The sequence below is a fragment of the Acartia tonsa genome, chromosome 9, assembly GCF_053477335.1.
Source record: "Acartia tonsa isolate MP-2025a chromosome 9, ASM5347733v1, whole genome shotgun sequence".
In the NCBI taxonomy this organism is placed as follows: Eukaryota; Metazoa; Arthropoda; class Copepoda; order Calanoida; family Acartiidae; genus Acartia; species Acartia tonsa.
Genome location: NC_137268.1, coordinates 29,225,848 through 29,245,648, shown reverse-complemented (window position 1 = coordinate 29,245,648; position 19,801 = coordinate 29,225,848). Strand labels below are relative to the sequence as shown.

Here is a 19,801-nt window from a genome sequence, read left to right as displayed (position 1 = left end):
ATTTTACTCTTCTCAAATAAACAACCATTTGATTTCACGAACATTTCTGTAAGTCCTAACTCTGCATAAATAATGAGTAGTTCTCCATGTTTATACTTAAGTTGCGGGTAATTCTGAATTTCTTTTAAAATGCGTAATTTATTTTTTTACTTCAATATAAATATACTATACATTGATATAAATAAACTTAAAGATAAGGAAACAAAAAAAAGGATTAGCACACAGGGACTGCGCAATAAGTATATATATTCAACATACAATTGTGATTTATTTTCTAAAATATAGGCAGGGACATCCAAGCTTATTATTTTCAGGGGGGTAAAATGAGAGGTTTCAAAGATTTGAGAGGGTTGATTTGATGCATTTTAAAATTTTGAGAGGGATAAAATAAGAGGTTACCATTGGACGTCTATGAAAAGAGGCATACCTATTTATTACACAATCACATATAGGCAAGTAAATAGGTCTGTTACTTAAGATTTCGATAACTACTGAGCTTAGGCTTGATTTTTATATGATTATTTTTATAATATTTTTCCTTATCCGAAAAATGAACAAAACTTATCTTTCGTAAACACTAACCCTAAAAAGGATTAAAGGCTGTAAAAATCGTTTCCAAAAATGTTATTTTTATATACTTTTTTAAAGAACAAAATGCATTGAAATTAATTTCCAAAATGATTAAGACAAGGGCAATTGTGTCGAATGTAATGCAGCTTTAGAAGTGGTGCAGCTTTAGAAAATATCAATAGCTTGAATGAAAAAGATAAGCATACAGTTACTTCTTCTACTGGGAATGGGAGTAAATATGCAACATTTTTACATGAACTAGAGGCTTTGTCCCTATCATTAGGGAATCTATATCAATTTGGATGTGGAAAGTATTTCATCCATATTTAAAATAGCCTTTAACCATTCTGGGATCTATGTGAAGCTTCCCTAAAATCGTACCAAAAACACCAAGTATTTTAGAAAATTAGCTGTAAAAGGTGGCTAAAAAATACAGACGGACATTTCGAAATATAGTGTAGCTCAGCTACTAAAAAGATATGCATCCTTAAGGAATAGTATTAATTTATGAACTTTCCTAGTAGTAGTGCTGTTACTGGACGTACTGCTCCCACACCAGTCTTCGTTACAGATATCTGCAAAATATATATCATTAGAGAGTGGCTGCACTCCTAAAAAAATCAATTTTTATCCAGTATGGCTTCCAAACCGATTAATATCCGCTGGACTAGAACCGGTTCTCAGTCATGCTAAAGCATAATGTAAAGTATCGTAATACAGACAATTTTCAACGAATATTAAAATATATATCATGAAATTGATACCAGTTTTGTAAGCCCAGACCTTCGGCCCCTAATCCAGGTTGTGAGTGGGCAAATTATAATTGCAGCCAAAATGTTTCGCTTGTTCGTGATAAATTGGGTGAATTTTATTGAATCTTAAATTTTTGGCATAGCTCAAACATATCTACCAACAATCTACTTTCTCGACATTCAAAAATCATCATTGCTTGAATAAAATGGTGTTGCATTTTATTAAAAAAAAGTTAGCATTCTCTTAATTGTCTTAATGCTAGACCGTACAAAGGATTCTAACCTGTAGGGCCTTATTTCTATGGGGGTCTCATGAACTAACATTAAAACAAGCATCAAAATACATTTTCAAAAGGTCCTTTTAACTGTAGTAAATTACTTAACAACTAGAAAAAGTTTCTCAAACCTTAATGTGTATAACTCTTTTTATGACTGTTATTTCATATCCTTTTTGTACATACTTAGCAAAGCTACTCTTAGGTCATTATTGAGTCAAAATGTATTATTTTATTTTATTTAAGATACACTACTATTTTGTTATGTAGAAAATTGTAATATCAGGCCTGAAAATGTCCCTACTTCTAGAGTTGTGGGGGGGGGGGGGGGGGAGGAGGGGGGGTTGTACTAACCCCCTAAACATATATTTTTGAAATTTTTTCTCGAGGTTGCATCCTTAAGAGGGACTGCCTTTCTCCACGAAAATAGCATAAAACCAGCCCTAGACTATTACTAAAGTTCACTAAAATTTTTGGCACGCTATGTGTACATGATATTACTTTAGTATAGATTCTTCTGAAAATTGTCATACTTGTGTATTCTAAAAGTCCACGACGGTTGAAAATTAATTCCAAAGAATTAATGCTATAAACAGAAATGCACAGCCGTTTATGAGATATTTGGGTATATCACAGCAAAAAAGTTTTAACAACTATTAAAAGCATACAAAAAATACAATTGGTGGTTAGTCAATCTGTCTGAAACATCAGATCTTTAAAACGGATAAATCAATTAAGTTATCAAAAACATATAGGTACTTTTGGTTGTCTTAGCTATCATTTTTTTTTAAAAATACGGCAAATATTGGAGGTAAAAGAGTTTAATTTCAGATAAAACAACCCCCTGCTATTTTTGTTTCCAAAATTGTTAAAGTTAAACATCAATTTTTAACACATTACATCAAAACAACAACTTTGAAATTCCTTTTATGGCATTGCAATCGATATATTATTGCTTGGATGTTGCACCAGATTTTCATGTACTCTGATAAAGTGATGCTCGCAGTAAGCTAACATTACGACCCCCCCCCACACACACCCTTTACCCCATCACCTCTTACTGGATGAAAGAACTGGTCAATGAATGGTGTCCATATTAGCAACCTAAATTGACGACAAATTTTCCACGGTCAATACATCCATGTACATCCTATATTCATTGGCATTGCTGTCAGGGATCTTGGGGGATAAGACAATGAAGGAAAAATAAATCAAACCTTAATTATGAGAAACAAAATTTGGTTAAAACATTTGGACAATGCTAGTTGGAACCAACCAATCAATATTTAATCATAGTTTCAATTTGATGGGATAATATTTACAAATAAATATCAATAACATTAAAAATGTAAAATAGAAAAAAAACTTCTTGGCATTTAAGATATTTGTTAACGTTTTTTTTTTGGTTGAAAAATGTAATTTATTTTGTAATGTAAATTTATGCTTTTCAATCATATTAGCTGTCAATTTAAAACTGAGAAAACGCCAAAGCAATAACACCAGCGTCAAAAACGCCTATGTAAAAAATGCAATTCTTCGCCATCGATATTTATTTTTCGAGGCAAAAACAATCAATAATATGAAACGATACATGATTTTTTAGTATGGCTTAGAACCGGTTTTAATCCAGCGGATATGTATTGTATTCGGAGCAATAATGAAATAGTAATTTGTAGCATTGTATAGACAGCTTTCCCCGGCAATTAAAATATTTTTTTTTGGCCCTGAGAGGCCAAAGGCAAGGCCCAACAAAAGTAAAATTAATCTTATATTTTATATTTTTTTATTTTTCGTAGAAAATTGTGGATAATACGATACGATACGTGGTTTTTAGCATGGCTGAGAACCGGTTCTATTCAGCCGGATATTAATCGGTTTCGAAGCTATACTTGAAAATAAATTACCTAATTCTCTGAGAAGTTTCTTAAGGTCTGTTTGCTCCAAAAGATGACAGTCTATAATCCTGAAAAATATTACATTATTAATCTTAGTTATTCACTCGTTTAAGCAGGGAGGGAGGGGACATTGGGTTTATTAAATCCCTTGTCCCCGAAGTTTTATAATAACGTTTTCTTATTCGTTGGCTCAATAACTTTGAGTACTTTTAATAAATATGATTGGTTGGTTCATTAAGTCGAGTTCCCAAACGTTTCAATCACTAAATATAATCTACAAAAGAGCTAACTTTGTGTATTATCATTGGGGAGGCAGATCAATTTATCGGCCTTTGTCTTAAACTTTTAGTTCCCTGCGTTTAATATACAAACAAGGATGACAACATCCATAAAAGCGAAGCTCTGAAACGGTAGGACAAACGGACATTAACACTTGTATAATGTCAGAACTAAATAATCAGAATGCGAATGTATAAGAGTCAAAGCAAATTTCTAAGTAAATTTGTCAAAAAACTGCTTGAGACAGGATAATGATCATGGACATACTTACATTTTTAGGACTTGATTATAGAGTTGCTTCGCTTATAATATTGTACCTTGTTGTCCTAGGAATCAATATACAAAAAATCAGACCAATCGGAAAATTAGGTCACATACAAATTTGTTGTTAAAAATGTAAAAAAAAATCAACATGTTTAAAATGGACGTACGGACATTCTGGTAATGATTATTGAGTTGCTACGCTTTCTAACTCGTACCTAACTATTACAGGAATCACCATGCAAAATTTGAAATCGATAGGACAATTCTAACATGCCTAAATTAACTAAAAAAGCTATTTAAAAAAGTAAAAAAATCAACAAGTTTAAAATGGACGTACGGACATTTTGGTAATGATTATAGAGTTGCTACGCTTTCCAAATCGTACCTAACTACTATAGGAATCACCATGCAAAATTTGAAATCGATAGGACAATTCTAACATGCCTAAATTAACGAAAAAAGCTATCCGTGACGGACGTACGGACGGACCGACCCTAATTATAGAAAAGCTTCGCTTTTAAAAATGTATTGTTTAACATAATGTCCATTTATCTATTCGTCCGAATGAAGCTTAAGATCTCGTCAACCGCTGGACCGATTGAGCTCTGCTTTTTAGAGAATGAACTTTTGTCATACATTGGTTTTAAGACCAAATCTTTCTCAATAGAACAAATAAAGGCGAAGATCTAAAAATGTTGTAAAAAAGAGTTAAAATAAAGGATGTTTAAAATGGACGTACGGACTTTCTGGTAACGATTATAGAGTTGCTAGGATTCCTTATTTGTATAGGAATCATCAAGCAAAGTTTGTTATCGAAAGGACAATTCTAATAACGAAAAGAGCTAACCGTTACAGAAGGACGTACAGACTGATCCTACTTATAGAAAAGCTTCGCTTTAAATGAAATTAAGTGTAATATAATAGTTATTTCTCGCATCGTATTATAAACAGCTTTCCGCGGGTATAGAATGTACAATTATAAGATTAAAACCAGTTTTTTTGCCCCTAGGTGCCTAGGGGCTAAAAAACAAGGAGGACAACATCCATAAAAGCAAAGCACTGAAACGGTAGGACAAACGGACATTACCAATTGTAAAGTGTCAGAACTGAATAATCATAATAAAAATGTATAAGAGGCAAAGCAAAATTGTAAGTAAATTTGTTAAAAAACTGCTTGATTTAGGATAATGTTTATGGACATACTTACATTTTCAGGACTTGATTATAGAGTTGCTTCGCTTATTACATTATACTTTGTTGTCCCAGGAATCAATATTCCAAAAATCAGATCAATCGGATGATTCGATCACTTAAAAATTTGTTGTTAAAAAAGTTAAAAAATCAACATGTTTAAAATGGACGTACGGACATTTTGGTGATGATTATAGAGTTGCTACGCTTTCTAAATCGTACCTAACTATTATAGGAATCACCATACAAAATTTGAAATCGATAGGACAATTCTAACATGCCTAAATTAACGAAAAAAGCTATCCGTTACGGACGTACGGAAGTACGGACGTACGGACGGACGGACGGACCGACCATAATTATAGAAAAGCTTCACTTTTAAAAATGGTTTTAATCTTATGATTGTACATTTTTATTTTCGTAGAAAGCTGGATATAATACGATGATAGACATAGTTTTTTTTTGTATGGATGAGAACCGGTTCCTATCCACGGGATTCGAATGAAAGGCTATTATGATATAATTTAATATTTAATTTTCTAATTTAATGATAGAAAAAGATTATATCAATTAAGAGGTATTAAGGAACAGATAAAGTAGAATTAATTACTCAGGGATCTTAAGGGATAAGACAATGAACGATAAATTGATGTAAACCTACAATTGTGATGAAAAATACAACCTCTGTCGATTAAATTTACTGGTTAAAAGTTTGAGTACTGAAAGCATGTACAAACAGATTAAATTTTAATTACTCAATGATTTTAGGCCAACGAATAAGTTAAATTTTTAAGAAAACTTTTGGGGCCAGTAAAAGAAGGTGTATCAATTTTTTTTTTATAGCTAGCCGGTTCTTTTAGTAAGTAGTAGATGTAAAATTTTTCATAGAATTCAGATATGCAATTGGTTTTTTTTGTAGACCTCTTATTTTTTAAGTAATTTAAGTTAAAAAAAAAAAAATTAAGTCGATTTTAAGGTACTAAAATGCAACAAAAAAAAGAAAGAAAATGGCCATTATGAACAAAAATAGTAAAATCTTTAATTTGACACCTTACTTTTTCAATTCTGTCAGGTAATTATTGAAAAAATCGATTTTTTTAAACCCACGAGAATAAAAACTTAGAACTTATTTTTTTCATTCCCTAGGCATAAGAAATAGGCATTATATATACTGTTAGAATGAGAAAAGTATTACAAATCGATTCTAAGCAAAATTGAAATAAAAAGTTTACAATATAGTATATAAACTACAATAAAAGGAATTATATGAAAATATCATATTATATTATACAGGCAACGTCTTAATTCTTGAATTGAGTATAAAAATGGGAAGGGGGTAAAGAGGGGGTAAAAAAGGCAAGACGAAAGTGTTGCCTGAACAAAAAATATAATTGGCCATTTGTTTATTTTTTATTTTTTTCCTTTTTTTCAATTTTGCTTACAATGGATTCGTAATATTTTTCTGATTCTAAAGGTATAATGAACCCATATTTTTTTACCTGTGAAATGATAAAATTAAGTTCAAAGTTTTTATTCTCATGGGTTTAAAAAAATCAATTTTTTCAATAATTACCTGACAAAATTAAAAAAGTAAGGTGTCAAATTAAAGATCTTACTATTTTTGTACATAATGGACATTTTCTTCCTTTTTTTTGTTGCGTTTTAGTACCTTAAAATCGACTTAATCTTTTTTTAAAAAACTTAAATTACTTAAAAAATAAGAGGTCTACAAAAAAACCGATTGCATATCTGAATTCTATGAAAAATTTTACATCTACTACTTACTAAAAGAACCGGCTAGCTATAAAAAAAAAAGTTGATAAACCTTCTTTACAGGTTAAGTCCCTTACCTTCCGGCATTGAATGATTAAATGAATATCTACTTATTTAATCAGGTCAAATCAACATATGATTTATATTAAGTAAGTAATTAAAGAGATATTTTAATAAGTACATATACTCTCAGGGTAGCGAGCACATTGGACTAAAAATTTTACTGTTCCCCAAAGTTTTTAATTTTATTAAATCTTGACAAACTATAGTTCCCAACTTACACCAATAAGTTTAAACTAAAAAAAGGAATTAAATTTGTTTCTCATTATTGGGAATGTACATCAATTTATTGCACATTGTGTTACCCTTTAAGATTATCTGTAGAGACAGTCCAACAGTCGGGCAAACTATAATTTTGCAGTAGCTGCGCTTATAAAATTGACAAACAAACAAAAAACAGGAAGGGAAGGGACATTAGACTGTAAATTTCACTTGTACCCAAAGTTTCATAACCACATTATCTTATTCGTGGGTATTTTTTTAGAATTTTAATTGGTTGGTACAAAACTGATGTCTAAACTTTTTAATTGACCATTTTAATCTACAGAAGTAGTATTTTTGTTTATTGTCATTGCATTTGGGATGTGCACAAATTTATTGTATTTTGTCTTATCCCTTGAGATCCCTGGAAAAACCTCATGACTAGTCGAATTTTTTTCTTCAACTATTCAACAAAAATAATTTTACAAAACTTGTCAAATCGTGGATTTCAACAAACTTTCTCTAAGAGGATACGACAATGGACGATAAATTGTGATGTGAATTCCAAATAATGATAAACAAAATCACCATTTCTGGAGACTAAAAGTATTGATGAAAGTTCAGACACTTCTAGTTTTTACCACCCAATCAAGATTTCACAAGTTTGAAGCTTGCAGTATCTATGGATATAAATGCTCTTGTCTAAAATCCTCGAACGAATTTGAACAAAAATCTTCGAGTGACCAAATCCTGTCATTTATCTTTTTTGGGTGGACCTAAAAAGTCAAAGAAGGGGAAAAGTCTTTTGAAAACAAACTAAAGAAAAAAAAGGTTTTTAATATCTGCAAAAAATACCTAAAATTACCTCTAAAGTACGCTAAAACTATGGTAGTTTCAATATTTACATTTTTAAAAAATGACAAAAAAATATATATTTTGAATAACTATCTTTGATTTTAGGTAGACATTAAGTAATTTATCTTTCTATTGTGTCTTTTTATCAATTATATAAATAAGAAAACTAGAATTTAAACATTTTATGTTAATACCATTTTAGACGTCTGATTTTTCTTTTATTGCCTATTAAAATCAATAAAAAAAAGGTGTTAATTATTAATCTTTAAATTCTTTTGAACTACATATTTATTTCATCAAATATAATGTCATTATATTCATATTTTAATGTTCAGCTTCCATTAAATAAAAAAAATGTATTCGAACATAACTAAAAACAATAAATTTTGCCTCAATAAAGCTCAGATTTAATTGGCGGAAAACGTGATGAATATATTTTTGCAAAAACATGTATCTTTGCACAGCTCTGGCTTGCAAAAGGGTATTGAACCTAAACCAATTATCGACAGGGAATCAGGGGATACCTAAGAATCTAAAGGGATAAGACAAAGGCCGAAAAAATGATGTACGTCCCTTTATGATACACAAAATACCCCATCTGAAGAACACAATTAGAAGTTGAAACGTTTGGGCACTCATCATTATGAAACAACCTATCAAAATCAATAAACGTCCTCAATGTTCCTAAGCTATTGAATAATACTTTAGGGACTAATGTAATAAACAGCCCAATGTCCCCCCTCCTTCCCTGTACTTATGTCAACATGAAACTGCCCAAGCTGCTCTATAACTAGGGATATTGGTTGGTCCGTAATACTAAATATCCTAAAGACTATTTTTGATATGATTTATTTAATTTTTGGAATAATGTTTCACAAAATAATAATATTACATAACTTATAATGACTTGACAGTAACTCTGCTAAATAAGAACTAAATATAAATAATCGTTACTAAATTGAAATATCTCCAAACAAAGGAGAGGTATTAGGATTATCAAAAACTTTGGGTACTTTTATAGAATAGTATTGGTTCCAAACTATTTGTATCTAAACCTTTCAACCAATAATTGGGGAAGTACAATTTTACCAGGGATCGGCAGCCGCGCGTAAGCCGCGTGTAAGCCTCAGCGAAATCGTCTTATTATCACTTTAAAATTCAGCTGGGTGTATAAAACTGTCTCTTTAGCAGACAATCCTTCTTTCTGAAATTTCTTTTTCTGCTCACAAGCAGGTTTAAAACTGAGGCTTATGCGTGGCTGAGGCGCGGCTGCCGAACCCTGAATTTTACATTAATTTATCGTTCATTTTCCTATCCCTTAAAATCCCAGATGAAATGCACAAACAAGAAAAATAACAACAAATCATTGTTCAGTAAAATTGTCCCTTTCCTCAAAATAAAGACTGTTAAACAGAATGACTCTTTAGATTTTTTATAAAATCTTTTAGGTCTTAACAAACAAAATCACCTATAATACAAAGTTGTATGATTGCTGTCTACCTGGAGGTGTGTAGGGGGTTTCTGTAAGGTATTAAAAATTAAAAACAAAATGCATTATGCATATAAAAATTTAAATACTTAATTTCTTAAGCCTAATTTTATCTAATCTTGCAAGTTTAAAGTTTCAAAACATTTGCAAAAAGTTGAGATAATTTTAGAGAGGGATATTTCTTACTATAGATATTTAAAAATCGTCTAAGAATTAATTTTAGATAATCTATAAAACTAAACATAATTATTATCATTTTTCGTTCAGAAAAAAAAACTTTTAGAGATGATTTAAAGAAATAATAACATAAAAGAATATTCCTACTAACTTAAAACTTAATAATGCCTAATATAATTGGGCATAATAACGACACCCGAAAATTGAGCATTTTGAATAAAGGAAGTTTTTATTATTTTGAAAAATCATGCATAATTAACAATATATTAACTTTTGACAAAAGTCCATAAAGTTCCTAAACCAACAAATCGGAGACCTGTGTAATTTATAGTCCAATGTCCCCTCCCTCCCTGGAAATAAACTATAAATGGCTTATCACTTTAGAAAATCTCTTTGTACCGAAAAAGTACCGTAGCTATAGGGGATCTTAAGGGATAAGACAATAGACGGTAAATTGATAAACATTCCCAATGATGATTAACTAAATTTTCCCTCCTGTAAATTAAATCTTTGGTTCAAAGGTTTTAAAACTACTTGTTTTGAAAAAAAACAATGAAAATTCATTAAAAGTACTAACATTTTGAAGTCAACTAATAAGGTAATCCTATTATATAAAGTAGTAAGCGTTTTTTGTCTGTCCCGAGGGATCTCGCTAACCACTGAACCGATATTGTTCTCCTTTACAGTGAAGCTTCTTATAGGTCCTGGGAAGGTTTTAAACTATTTTTGGGGAGGGTGTCTTCACCCCCCCTCCTCCAAAAAAATATTTTTTTTATTCTTTTGAAACTTAAATTTAATATGGGATTTGGTCGACTTTTCCCCCTTAAGTGTCCCTAGAGGCTTCTAGGGGCGTAGCCGCTAGTGTATTTTAAAAACTTTGGGTACCAGTGTAAATCACAGTCCAATGTCCCCTTCCTATCTGGTAGCTAAGCAATAGACAGTCATAACCATGGAGATGATTCTTTGTTTTAAAATAGAACAAAATGTCTAGTCCCTATTTAATGTTACTAGAAGCTTAGCCCCTAACATCTAGGGGCTCTATATTAGAAAAAATATCGTAAGAAAGAAAATAGCCTAAAACCAAATACTAACTTTTTTTTTAATGAAACAACCTGAAACCATTTCAGGACCTAAAAGTAGCTTCATTGTTCAGGAGAACCATATCGGTTCAGCAGTTAGAGAGATCCTTCACTACAGACAAAAAAGGCTTATTACTTTATATAATAGGATTAATGGCTACGCCACAACTTTAGCGATACTATTTAATTTACATTATAATGTCCCCTCCCTCTCTAGTAGTGCCCTATGAAAATTTGATGTGTCTAAGAAATAATCATTTTCAGCTAGCTGTTTTCACAGGATTTTAGGCAGGATGCGCAGAGCGCACCGAAAAATTTAAACATCCTTAAAAAAATAGAAGGGCAGCTTTACAAATATTTCATTGGTGTAAAATAAACCTCGTTATGAAGTTTAACTGATAATCATAACCATGAGGGGCATGCAAGAACCAATTTTAACCTAACCTAAAGTAATAAAGAAACAAACGAAAAACTACCAACCTCCATTATTTTTAATATAATCCCAAATAAAGGGGTATTTCTGTGCTCGCCAAAATATTTTGAGGGAAATGTATCAATAAAATCTTTGATAGATAGTACAAAATAATTTGAATATCAACGGCTAAGCAACCACTGAACCGTGTCGTCAAATTGGCATGCACAGAAAAAATTAATTTCCTTCAAAAATCAATCATTATCAAACAAGGATGACATAAAAAAATAGCCTATCACCATTTTAAGACTCATAAAAATAAGACAATGGACGATAAATTGATAACGATATCAAAATCACCCCTTCTGTAGATATAAAATTTTCTCTATATAAATTGGACACTATTAGGTTGGAACTAACTAACATCAAAATTAAAAAAATGTACCCAAAGTTTTTCAGCCAAAGTATAAAATAACTTTGGGAACTTAAAATTTACAGTACAATGACCAAAAAAAGCTTTCTAGAAAAAAAAACAAGGATGAAAAAAGTAATGCAATTGAAAGAGCAGCTACAATTTTAATACGTAAATGATCTAGAGAAAACCAAAAATTACCAGAAATGTTTTTTTTTAACAATAACCACAAAAAAACAAATAGTGATTTTTTTTACTATTGACTAAAAACCAAAGACTTCCTGTCTTAGTCATGAAAAATCAAAAAAGTCGTATGGAAATGTAAAAAAATGAATTTTTGAAGGGAGAGAAGAGACATTGGGCTGTTAATTACACTAGTCCCCAAAGTTTTATAATAACTTATTCTTATTAGTTGGCTTAAAAACTTTGGGAACTAAGAATTGAATAAGTTGAGTGTCCAAACATTTCAACCACTAATTCTAATCTACAAAAAGGGTAATTTTAAAATAAATTTACATCCCTAATAATGAGATAAAAAAAGTAGATTAAAATTATTGATTATACATTTTGGAACCATCTAATCAAGATTTAATTAAATTGCTCAAATTATTAGACACTGTTTATTTAAAACTTTGGGTACCAGTATGATTTATCGTCTAATGTCCCCTCTATTTGTGTGTGTTTTCTATGTAATTTTGTAGAAAAAAAATATCTAACAGTTATTTTTTTATCAGTGGAAAACTTGAAGGTAAATTAACTTTATTTTTATATCAAGACAATTGTCTTTATCATTAAATAACAAAGAAGTGTTGAAATAAATTAATTTATGTGGGAATAAGGATTCATAAAAAACAAAACTATTATTGTATAATTCTATAATACAAAGTTGAACAAAGTCTTTCTGTCCGTCTGAATCTTAAGATCTCGATAATTGCTGTTTGGTAAACGAAAATTAATGGTGGAAAAGTTTGGACAATCTTAGTTTGTACCAACAAATCATGATCTAATTCACAAATCCTCATTTTTTTCAGCCAACGAATGAGAAATTGTGTTAAAAAAAACTTTTGGTACCAGTATAGTTCCTTACTTCTTGCTAAATATGAAAACAAGTCCAGTGTGGATTTATTTTTTTAGAATAACTATATTTGTAAATGACAGCAGCATAATTTATGTTTTTAGGACTTGATAATTGATATATTTCTGACATGTTATAGAGTTGATATTAATATCACAGCAACTTTTAAACTAATCTCTGTCAGCCCGAACCGTTTTCAAAGAAGCGAAGCTATTTAATATCTGTTTTTAAGTTAGTCATGCCGCAGGTCCACTGCATTTATGGAAGCTTCACATAGGTCCCTGGATGGTGATAGGCTTTTTAGCTTTTAGATTTTAATCTTGGGATGGTTTTAGGCAATTTTTGTCACTTCCTTCCCACAGGAACCACTGGGGGCACAGCCGTTAGTTTCAAATTTTGTATTTTTTGAACATTTCAGCTGTTTCATATATATATGCGGGGCTAATCACTTAACCTAACCAACAAAAGAAACTAAAAATTCAAAAAGCAAAATCTTAAAACAACAAAGCAAAAAATAATTTTCAAATTAACATTGAAAATATATGTATCCAATTATATGCGTGCGGAAGCAGGAAGGAAGGGGACAATAGGCTGTTTACTACACTAGTCCCAAAAGTTTCTATTAAGTTTGTTTATTCGTTGGCTTAATAACTTTGGGGACTCTTAATAAATTTTCATTGGCTGATTGAGTTGAGTCTCCAAACGTCTTAACCAATAGTTGTAATCTACAGAAGAGGGAATTTTGTGTATAATCGTTGGGGATATATATCAATGTATCGGCCATTGACTTAACCCTGGTGAGTGTAAATGGGTGTCAACAGTAACACCCACCTTCATATTATTCTACCCGCTAAAGGTTCTACACCCCCTGGTAAACTCTGTGCACGCCACAAACTTTTAGAATTGATTAGGAAACAATATATGAATAAATTCTAATACAATGTATAATTATATTCTAATTAAGTCAATACAATCAATCAGGGATCTAAAGGGATAAGACAAAATGACCAATAAATCTATGTACGTCTACAATCATGATACACAAAATTACTCCTTCTTTAGATAAATTTAGTGGATGAAACGTATTGACACTCAAATTAATGAACCAACAAATAAAAAGTTCCTAAAGTTGTAAAGCCAACGAATAAGAAAATGTTATTAGAAAACTTTGGGGACTAGTGTAAAAGAAAGACAAATGTCCCCTACCTCCCTGACAATTAATTCAATGAAGGACACATATAGGCTTACAATAGCATTTAATTGTAAATTAATTAACTTAGAAAATTATGTCCTTAGGTAATAACAAAACTAAAAGTACTTTTGATTGGGAAGGATGGGACATTGAATTGTAAATAATATTGGTAACCAAAGTTTTACAAACAATTTGTTGGCTGAAAAAGGTTGTAGACTTTTATTAAATCTTGATAGGTGGGTAAAAATTAGCAGTTTTAAACTTTTCCACAAATGATTTGGATCTAGAAAAGGGTTTCGTTTATCATAATTATGGGGGGGGGGGCCCGGGGGGGTACATCAATATTTCGTCCATTGTCTTTTCTCTTAATATCTCTGGTAGACATGATTCTTAGTTTTTTAGTTCTGAATATTTTTTTACACATCAATCTATTTTGATGCAAGTTTTTATTTATAAATATCATACGAGTTTTAGTAGCGTAGCTACTAAAAAAATTACCTTGTCTGCAAGACAAGAGCATGGAATGTGTTATTTGGGTACCTGTATGATTAGCAGTCCAATGTCCTCTTCTCCTCCCCCAAAGTTTTAAGCTATGAATGAGAGATAAACAGGGCGGAGAGGGGTGGGAGGGTCAATGGACTGTAAATTACACTGCATGGTATCCAAAGTTTTACTACCACGATATGTTATACGTTGGCAGAAAAAATGGGAATTTTTATTAAATTTTAAGTGGTTGATTGAAATTCAAATATTAGAACTTAAAAGCTTTGCTTTCTATGGAAAAAAGTTTCCTTATTCTAAAATGTTTGATTTATCAACAAATGTTTAGGTATTTAATTTTGAAATTAATCTTTCAAACTGTCAAATTTTAATCTAATTGGATCAGGAAAAAAAAATAGTTATTTATCGCATCGTATTATAAACAGCTTTTCACAGATATTAAAACCAATTTTGTTAGACCCGAGGGGCCAAAGGCCCAAACACAAAACTTATGTTAATTTTAAGATTTTATGAGATCTTACGGATTACCTAATTAAGATTAGCTCAAATATTTGTCTTTTGTAACATCAAAGTGTATTTTTTAAAGTTAAATAGAACTTTCCCACAAAGTACATAAAGAGTAGAAATAACCCCCCCCCCTCATCTTATTTTTGAAATAAATTGAAAATAAGGGAAGGAGGTAGTTTTCTCCTATACCACACTCCGATATGGCCCTTCACTCTGCAAGGAATATACCTGAGGTGCCCCAACCCTGCGAGTCTAATCAATAACCAATACAACATAACCTAGAGTAACAAACAAACTAATGACCCCCCCCCCCTTATTTAATTTTATTTCAAAAATAAAGGTAGGGGATTTATTTGTGTTCAAAAAGGCATTTTGAGGGATAACTCCAAATAAAGAAATGAATAAATATAAAAATATAAAAATAGACACCTTTTTTTCATTCCAAAAAGTTAACTGTAAAAATGTAATTATGGTTTCCATAAAAAGTCTAGACTGTGTTTTTTTTTCACATAAATTATATAAAAATAATTAGTTTGTTTTTATGTGTTAATTATTTAACAAATATATATTTTTAGAGTGTAGGTTTTCTATAGTTATGTTTTGTTAGCACTTTTAGGTAATTTAGGCATTTAAGAATTGCCATATCGATTTCAAACTTTAGATATCAGTTAATATAAATGAACAGTTAGGCATTATGTGAAAAGCGTAGCAACTCTATAATCGTTACCAGTAAATTCGTACGTCCATTTAAACGATGCTCCTTTTTTACAACAATTTTCAAAATACAATTTCCGTATGTTTCTATTATTCATATGTATCTAACTATCTACCTATCTAACCATCAGACTACCTAGGTTTCTAATTCTATCTATCTATCTATCTAACTGTCTATCTATCCATTTATTAATCTATCTATCTCTATGTTTATATTCCTGTATCCTGGCCTCTGGCAAAGCTAGCAGCTCCGCCCCTTAGTTGTATCTATCTATCTATCTATTCCTCTATACCTGGCTCTATGTTCATATTCCTGTATCCTGGCCTCTAGCAAAGCTAGCAGCTCCGCCCCTTGGTTGTATCTAAATATCTATCTATTCCTCTATACCTGGCTCTATGTTCATATTCCTGTATCCTGGCCTCTAGCAAAGCTAGCAGCTCCGCCCCTTGGTTGTATCTATCTATCTATCTATCTATCTCTCACCTGGCTCTATGTTCATATTCCTGTATCCTGGCCTCTAGTAAAGCTAGCAGCTCCGCCCCTTGGTTGTATCTATCTATCTATCTATCTATCTCTCACCTGGCTCTATGTTCATATTCCTGTATCCTGGCCTCTAGTAAAGCTAGCAGCTCCGCCCCTTGGTTGTATCTAAATATCTATCTATCTCTCACCTGGCTCTATGTTCATATTCCTGTATCCTGGCCTCTAGCAAAGCTAGCAGCTCCGCCCCTTGGTTTGAACTTTTCTTGTACTCGTTAAAGGTCTTAATGGCCTCCTGTTTCAGAGATTTTGATTACCAAATTTTAGACAATATTTTTCAATCACAGACAAACTATAGATAAAAAACGCAGCATTAGATAATACTGCGCCATACTTGAAACGTTAAAAATAGTATCTATTGCTGTCATGTCAGGCGCATGACATCAATAGTAAGAGTAGGGGAAATGTCTTGGCCTAAAAACACTAAACCGGTGCATCTCATTGCCGTGTAAGGCTTCCAGACAAAGGTTGTGTAATTAAATGGTTGGTTGTCTGTTTAATGTTACTTAAACAAATGTAGGCGTGTTTGTGTATAAAAGGATCTTGCTAACCGTTGAACCGATATGGTTCTCCTTAACAATGTAGGTTTTCAAAGGTCCTGGGAAGTTTTATAACTATTTTTGGGGAGGGTACTGCCGTAATACACCCTCTCTATTCTACAAAAATATATTCTAGAAAAAGAGATCCATTCGAACAAATTTCTTTCAAGTTTTTATTGGAGGGTGAAATCCTTCAAGTGCCCCTAGAGGGCTATACCTAACAACTTTTATTAACAATGATGATTTTATATTTTCATTAACCTATCACTGTTTTTTTTCAATGCTGGCGATAATTTGAATTAATTTTCTGTCATTTCCTGTAATTGATAGAAAATGTATTTTTTTCAACACATGCATATAATACTGCTTAAATTTTAAAACAGCAAAATTTCAAACAATATATAGCCGTTATTACATAAAAATGAGACCTGACCAATAAGAATGTCTATTCTTTAACATACTGGGTCCGTCCGTCTGTTTGTCCATGTGCATAAAATATTATATTTTAGGGGGTTAAATATGATACATTTGTATTTTTTGTGAAGATTTCCTTGCCTAATAATTGTATACATCCTTTTTTGGGCTACTCAACTGTTTGACAATTTTATATTTTAATTAACCCATCGCAATTAGGGGCTCTTTATTAGAAAGGGTTGGGGGGGTCAGAAAATAGTCTAAAACAATCCCAGAAGCTATGTGAGCTTATTAACATCAGATCTTAACAAAAAAAAAATTCTAATTTTTTTTTGTAGTTTTTAAAAAAGTAAAAACACTTTTTAAATAGTTGGCAACAAAGCCAAATGAAAAAGCTATCTATTTAACATTTTCAATAAAAATTGAGATAAATCGTACAAAAAAAAATTCAAAATCTATTTAGCATAGCCTAATTGTCATAATCTGTGATTTATTGACTTAACCTATTAAAAATGTATCATTCTTATCCTTAATCGTCTTTGTTATCTAATAATTGTCCCATTTTTTAATATTGACTTTTTTTCAACTTATTATCATCTCATGATAGTAAAAATAGTCTACAATGGGGGTATGGGTAAGTCGACCCTCCACCTTCTATTTTTTTTTCTTCTAAAGGAAAGGTAAAAATCTATGAGGGGATTTTCTCTTGGGAGGATGGAGGTACCCTCCCCTAAAATAGTTATAAACCTTCCCAGGAATCAATCTAACGGTTATATAGATCTTTAGTTACAGATACACAGACAGATATACATCCTGTTACTGTTAAATTTTTTTAAAAATTCGATAATTTCCTTATAGCATCGCGAGGCTTCTTCGTAATTCTGCTTTGAATCCTAAAATAATATTTTTAGAGCATTAATTGGGTTGTACAAAGTAACTGTGTCCATACTTTTTCATCAACGATTTTAATCATCAAAGGGACTAATTTTGTTTATTATCATTTTGGGGGTACATTAAAATGTCATCCATTTTTCAACTTTACTCAAAAAGAAATAAATTGGACATAACTTAGAAGATAGATATTACAATTTGTGATTATGTCTATCGCTGCGCTACTTATTAATATGACTGTTGATGACCTTGTTTTCCAAAAAATCGTTTTTGCTGTATTTTCTTATTATATCAGGGAGGGAGGACACATTGGACTCTAAATTACAGTGGTACCCAATGCTTTATAACGGCGTTTTCTTGTGTTGGCTTAAAATCTTTTATTAAATTTATTGTTTTCAAACATGTAACGTCAAAACTTTTCAACCAATAATATTAACTTACAAAAGGGATAATTTTGTTTGTCATCACTTGATTCTTGATTCTTTGGACACAATACAATCTGTCCCGATTTTGTATTACTTTTGCGGAACATGGTTGCAGTTACGTCATATTTTTCTTTCCCGAAAAAGGGAAGGGGGAAAGAAAAAAAGGGAAGGGGGAAAGAAAAAAGAGATGGGAGAAAAGGGGGTTTTCCCCATCTCTTTTGAAGAGATTTTCTTCCTCCCTTCCCTTTTTCGGGAAAGAAAAATATGACGTAACTGCAATCATGTTCCGCAAAAGTAATACAAAATCGGGACAGATTGTATTGTGTCGATTCTTTGTCTTATCCCTTAAGATCGCTGTATTTTATCTAATTAAACTGTCAAGCAAAGAAGTCTTCAAAACGGAGGGCAGTGACCTTAAGGGATAAGACAATGGAGGTTAATTAAATTGTTGTACAATAAATTCGTAATGTTGATAAATAAAACTACCCCTTCTATAGAATTGAACATTAAACTTTATACACGTAACATACTGATCCCCAAAGTTTTAAAAGCATTATCTTCATTCGTTGGCCTAAAACTTGACTAAGAATTTTGTAGGTTAAATCAAACTGGCAGGATCTAATTCTACAAATATCTATTCATATTCAGAAGGGGTAATTTTGTTAATCATGAATATTAATGTCCATCAATCCATCGTCGAATGTCTTATCCCTTAAGATCCCTGTTTAAAAAAAAACTTTAAAGCAGAGCTACTGTATACTTTATACCTGTATAACCGCCTGTCTTACAAGACGTACTCCAATCTCTAGACTGCTAGCCATATTGAAACATTTTATAAACTTTGCTTCTCACAATGTGAATATGATACTTCTTTTTTTCTGAAAATAAAGAAAATCATGTTTAGCAATATAAGTTATTAGCAGGGCTTGGCAGCCATATTTAGGTCAGGTTTAGACTTCCAGCTTACAGAAAGCGCCTTACACGCGGCTTCCAAGCCCTGGTTATTAGGCAGAGGGAAGGGACAATTGACTGTGTTACTAGACACGTTATCATATTCGCTATCTAAATACGTTGCTTAATCTTGATTTTTGTAAAAAAAAAACAATCTTTATTGCAGACAAAAAAGTAGATTAGTGTAGTTTAACAATATTGGACAGAAATTTATTTTTTATTCTATTAATCTATCTCTCTGTAGAGTGTGGACCTATATTTTTCGTTTGCAGATTAAAACGGCAAATTAAGATGGATGCGTGTTATACCCCGAAAAAAATTAAAGTTTTCTTATAGAAAAGAAATAATCATAGGTTTTAAGCTATTT

At 31.3% G+C, this 19,801-nt stretch overlaps 1 protein-coding gene across 1 annotated transcript; it reads right to left on the bottom strand.

The window, feature by feature from the left end:
• Positions 1–1,032: 1,032 nt before the first annotated feature.
• LOC145327476 (uncharacterized) lies at positions 1,033–19,380 on the bottom strand. Its single transcript, XM_080171022.1, has 5 exons — positions 19,251–19,380; positions 18,021–18,060; positions 16,346–16,451; positions 3,502–3,560; positions 1,033–1,145 (listed from the first exon to the last, which is right to left on the bottom strand). The coding sequence occupies exons 1-5, from the start codon at positions 19,302–19,304 to the stop codon at positions 1,033–1,035; spliced, it is 372 nt and encodes a 123-aa protein (XP_080027148.1). The 5' UTR covers positions 19,305–19,380.
• Positions 19,381–19,801: the final 421 nt, after the last annotated feature.